General features: G+C 32.5%; 1 protein-coding gene across 1 annotated transcript; it reads right to left on the reverse strand.

Moving 5' to 3' along the window:
* Nucleotides 1-915: 915 nt before the first annotated feature.
* On the reverse strand, nucleotides 916-5,380 carry LOC105786708 (receptor kinase-like protein Xa21). Its single transcript, XM_012613202.2, has 3 exons — nucleotides 4,950-5,380; nucleotides 4,512-4,860; nucleotides 916-972 (listed from the first exon to the last, which is right to left on the reverse strand). The coding sequence occupies exons 1-3, from the start codon at nucleotides 5,378-5,380 to the stop codon at nucleotides 916-918; spliced, it is 837 nt and encodes a 278-aa protein (XP_012468656.2).
* Nucleotides 5,381-5,744: the final 364 nt, after the last annotated feature.

The raw sequence follows: 5,744 nt of genomic DNA on the forward strand, positions 1-5,744 counted from the left end.
AATATCATCTAACATCAATCATAATGCAATTTCGATTAATTACCCCTATTAACATGACTCGGACTCGAACAGATACACGGATCCAACCAAACACACCAGTTTGGCACCCAGTGCCTCATCGGATAATTCGAAGTAATAATTTAACACCCAGTGTCTCATCGGCTAAACCGAAGTAAATTGGCACTCAGTGCCTCATCGAATTAATCCGAAGTAGTAAATTGAAACCCAATGTCTCATCGACTCAAAGTCGAAGAAATCCCTGAACTCTTTCAATCCTATGGCATGCCATTTATATCCGACTCAGCCCGATACAGTTAATAGGGTTCTAATTCACTTTTCAAATACAACCAATATTCAATTCAATACAAATAATCAATATACTCAATATATATACCAATTCAATCAATATAAATTCAATAAATTCATCACATAGTAAATCAATCCATTTCAATTGCAAAACACAATAATTCTCACCTCAACACTTACCATATACATTAAATTAAATTATAACAATTAACAACTAAATTCAAATTATAGAAATACAAACCAGAAATCCCGAGTTATTCCTCGTCGACTTTATCTTTTTCCTTTTTAGTCGAAGGTTCCAATACGATGTTAGCTACGGAATTAAAACAATTAAAAAAATCATCAATACAACACTGTACAAGCCCAAATTTGCCCGGGGCCAAAAAACCCAATACACCACAAACCTAATCTAAACCCAAACCCAGGCCCATACCAAATGAACCAAACCCAAACCCCAAGTGCATGCCAGGCCTGGTATGGCCCAAACCCAAAAAGACCAATACCTCAGCCCAAAACCCAAAACACAAAAAAAACCTAGCAGGAAACAAAAAACCCTAGGCGCCGCACTTAGATCCGCGCCACTTGCTCTACCACCGCCGCACCTAACCCCTAACCACCTGCCACCGCCACGGTCACATCGCCGCCATCTACTTGCACCTGCTCCGCCTACAAAAGGAAAGAAAACACGCAAAGCAGAGACCAAGCAGTAGCAAATAGTAGTAATATTATATTGTATCAATTTTTGCCTATAAAAGAGGCCGAATGTTATCTCTAAGCTTCTTCGGTTTTTGGTTTTTTAGGAACATTCAAAAAAAATAAAACAAAAAAAAAACTTTAAGGTGACTACTGTTTTTTAATTTTAATATGTTATTTTATTATTTTATTTTATTTTATTTCTACCTATAATCAAAAATAACAAAAGAAAGGGGACTCACCGGTGAACTTTCGTGATCGCATCATCGGAGAAGGGGGAGTCTTCGCCGCCGTCGGGACCGGATCCGAAAGGAGGCCGAGGTTCTCCTCCGTTTTGGCCATCTAGAGGGTTCGACCCTCAATGGCGCTGCAAGATAAGGGTCGAAAGCCCATTCCCTTTCCTCGTCGGCCACGGCCATGGCAGTTGCTCGGCGGACGGACTGCGAAGCATATAGGCCGGAGCTTGGGGGGCCATGGGGCAAAGAAATGCTCTCAAAAAAATTTTTTTAAGGCTGGTCAGAATGAATTTTTAGGTTTTTTTTTAGTGTTTTATAAACCTTCTAAATGGCGTCGTTTTGGAGGGGTCAGGAAAGGCCCAAAACGACGTCGTTTTGGCTCCTGACCCGAAACCTGACCCAACCTTAAGGAAGGATCTGCGTTTTTTGCTTCAGTGGGATATTTACCCCCACAGTCCTTCCGCCTTTGCGACGCGTTGCAATTCGACCCCTTTTCTTTCTTTTCCTTTATTTTAATTTATCCGCATAAGTTTACTTTTGTTTCATTTTAGTCCCGCCCAAAGTGATACGTTTTGGGGGCGGGATATTTACTGTTTTGGTCCCCCTCCTTTCGCGCGTGTCACAATTTAATCGTTTTCTTGGTTTCCATTTTCATTTCTCCCCTAAGATTCTATTTATTTTTAATTTTATATTTTTCTATTGTTTTTTTTATTATTTAACTAATTAGGTTATTATTATTATTTTTTTTTTTTCTTTGTATATATATTTTTGTTTTATTTTATTATTATATTTTTACTCTTCTTAAGTACATAGTTATTTAATGATTTTTAGTAGTTATTTAATGATTTTTAGCATTTAAAACTGTTTTCATTTTTATCGTATTTCTTATTTATTTATTTTCTTTATTATTATTTTACTTAATATTTATTTATTTATGTGTCCATTATTATTTTAAAACGTTTTAATTCTATTCGTTTATTTACTTGATATAATTGATTTGTATTTTTTATTTAACTTATCTTCGTTGCTATTGCTCGTATTATTTATGCTTACATCATCGTATTCATTTTTGTTTTGTTACGCATATTGACATCATGTTTTATTTCTACTATTTCGTGTTAGATTAATTTTATTCAATGCATAAATTATGATTTTTGAATAAGCAAAATCTTGTGTTTAGATTCGAGAGGTCGTACCCTAACTTACTGGGTTTCGATTTTCACAATAAATCTAAATACACGAATCTTTTCAAACTCAAGTTTTAAACAATCTCTGAAATTAAAAAGAGATCGTGTCCTAACTTACTGGGCGTGATCCCTTTTTTCCTCAAGTTTTAAATGATCTCGGAAATTAAGAAAAGATCGTGTCCTAACTTACTGGGCATGATCCCTTTTTTTTAATCCGAGATAGCTAAATATCTTTTAAATAAGTAAATTTTCGGCATTCATTCGCGCATCGGGAACTTAAGACATTGTGTCCTAACTTACTGGATATAATTTTTTTCTCGATTAACATGAAATATGCCATTTTTTCAAAAATTTTCAATATTTCAATAAAGGATCGTATTTTAAATCTCTTTAAAATCTTCAATCTTCGACACTAAGACATTAAGTAATCAACTAGGTACCAATTTTTGGGCGCTACGAGGGTGCTAATCCTTCCTCGTACGTAACCAACTCCCGAACCTGTTTTTCTAAATTTCGTGGACCAAAATTGTTGTTTTAATAAAATCAAATCGTTTATTAAAAACAACCACTTTTCAAGGTGATCCAATCACACCTTATCAAAAAGGATTGGTGGCGTCTCCCGTTTTCATTTTCGTTTTCAAAATCTAATTCGACCCCGTTTTATTAAAAAAAATGGTGTCAACATTAAAAAAAATCATCAATACAACACAATTCAATCTCATAATTAATAATTCAATTTTTATTCCATATTTGTCTAAATTTCAATTTAGTCCCTAAATCGAGACTTTTTTTACATTTAATTCTATATTTTCATTCAAATTCTACTTTAAACTAAATTTAACTCCCTAATTTCACTTAAATCCCTAAATTTCAAAATTTTCACAATTTAGTCCCTATTACACAAAATTTACAATTTATTCTACAATTCAATCCTTTTCATTTCTAACCTAAAAATCTATCAATTTAACCTCTAATACTAAAATTATTTAACATAAACAACACTTAAAAACTCAATAATATCTAAAATTTTGACATGAGTCGGATAGTATTTTAACACTAAGATTCCAAAACATAAAATTATAAGAAAAATAGACTAAATTGACTAACCAATTGAACTTGAAACTTTGAAACCCTAATTTCTCCTTTCTCCTTCTTTCTTTCCTTTTCTCTCTTTTTCCTTCTGTTTCGTTTCTATCTTTGTTCTTTTTCTTTCATTTATTTGTTTTATTATAATATAATATAATATAATATAATATAATATAATATAATATACTTAATTCTTAAGGTAATATATTATAATATATATTTTAACTTAAAATTTAGGATATTGCCGCCTCATCTAAAGAAAATGGCATAATTGCTTCTTTAGTCCTTTTAGTTTTTTCTTTAATCTATAATTCAACTTTCACCCTTTATGCAATTTAGTACTTTTACCTAATTACTCTTAATTCATGCCCTAACCAAAACCTAATTAACCACACAACTAACTTCGTAAATATTTATTACTAATTTACGAAAACGAAGTCTCGGAAATGCATTTTCCGACACCCGTGACTATCGGGTTGTTACAAGACCCTTTATAATTTATAAAATTTTAAATTAGTAATAATAAAATTACACTTTAGTCCTCAAAAATGATAAAAATTTAATTTATTTTTAAAAAATTATAATGATATAGGCTATTAAAATAATAAAATTATATTTGTAAAAATATACAATTTAATTTAGCCCACCAAAAAAATTTTCTGAATCTGACACTATATACATAGACGGTGTATGAAATATTATTCCTTAAAAGGAATAAAAAAAAAGCAATATACTAACTATGTTTAAGAATTATTGGTTAACGCGACTATACAAGTGGATTATAGAAAAGTCAACATTTGCATAGACTTCAAGAAAAGGTCCACATTTGCATGCTATGAAGTATTGCATGGAGTTCCCATTTATGGTCAAGCTCAAGTTCGGTGTAAACGCACAATTCTATTCAATTCTACTCATCTAATGCATAGTCAAACTCGAAAAAGAATTTTGGTGTCAAGAAATGTATAAAATTTAGAAAATTTAGGATCAAAACTAAAAATTAAACTTGTTCAGTTCCATGCAAGTACTTGGTTTTGATTTTCTTCAACCTTGCAACAACTTCTTCCATATCAATCCTTTCCTCTGCTACCTCTGCTGAACATTCCAGAGCTAATTGCAAAATGAATAATTTACAATCCTTTGCTGCTAACCCTTCTCTTTCTCCTGTATTTAGAAGCTTACTGTCTACCACATCAACTAAGGAAGATGGTAATGATTCTTTCACCCAACGTTTCAAGCTCATTTCTTCCCCAAACATATCATCCGTCTGCTTCTTTCTTGTGAAAGTTTCCATGACAAGAATCCCGAAACTATACACATCACTTTTGTAGAAACAATCCCTTCTGATCCATATTCTGTATAAGAAAATAATTTAAATTCATTATAAATTTATTTGAAGAATAATTTGAAGGCAAGCACAAGTCTATATACATTACCTGGTGACATGTATCCAATAGTTGCTAGTGTCTTTGTTTGTATCATTGAATCTTCTTCGCCTAAGAGTTTTGCAATGCCAAAATCACCCAAATGCACTACCATATCTGTATCTAGCAGGATATTGTTTGGCTTTATATCGCAATGAACCACGGAAAGGGAATGACCATGGTGGAGATATTCCACTGCCAATGCAATGTCTATCACTATATTCAACCTTTGCAAAACATTCAGAAAATGGTTTTGAGAATATAGCCACTTCTCCAAGCTTCCATTAGGCATGAACTCAAGTACCAAAGCTTTAAATTCAACATTAGAGCAACTATTAATGATTTTAACCAAATTCCGATGACGAATGTTGCGTAGTACCTCACACTCGATATCAAAGCTTTTAGAAGCTCTAGCTTGATTTACATGCAACACTTTTACTGCAATGGTCATCCCAGTTGAGAGAGTTCCTTTGTATACTGACCCGAAACTCCCTACCCCAAGTAGATTGCTTTGGGAAAATCCATCAGTAGCTTGAGCAAGGTCATGGTAAGAAATTCTTCTCCATTCAGGTAACGGTGGCAAATTTTCTTGAATTGGTAGTTCAGCTTTCGAATTTTGACTTCGTAAAAGAATGATAACCACCGTTAAAATTCAATTAAAATTCTCTTTTATCATTTTCACCCTCAACTTTTAAAACTCAATTAAGCTGTTACTTTTTAGACGGGAGAACTAATTAGATCGTTAAAATTTTAATGATGTTAATGTAGAAATTTACTTGACAATTTACATGTACGTCATAAAGGTTCAATTTTTT

Source organism: Gossypium raimondii, chromosome 1 (genome assembly GCF_025698545.1).
Source record: "Gossypium raimondii isolate GPD5lz chromosome 1, ASM2569854v1, whole genome shotgun sequence".
Taxonomy (NCBI): Eukaryota; Viridiplantae; Streptophyta; class Magnoliopsida; order Malvales; family Malvaceae; genus Gossypium; species Gossypium raimondii.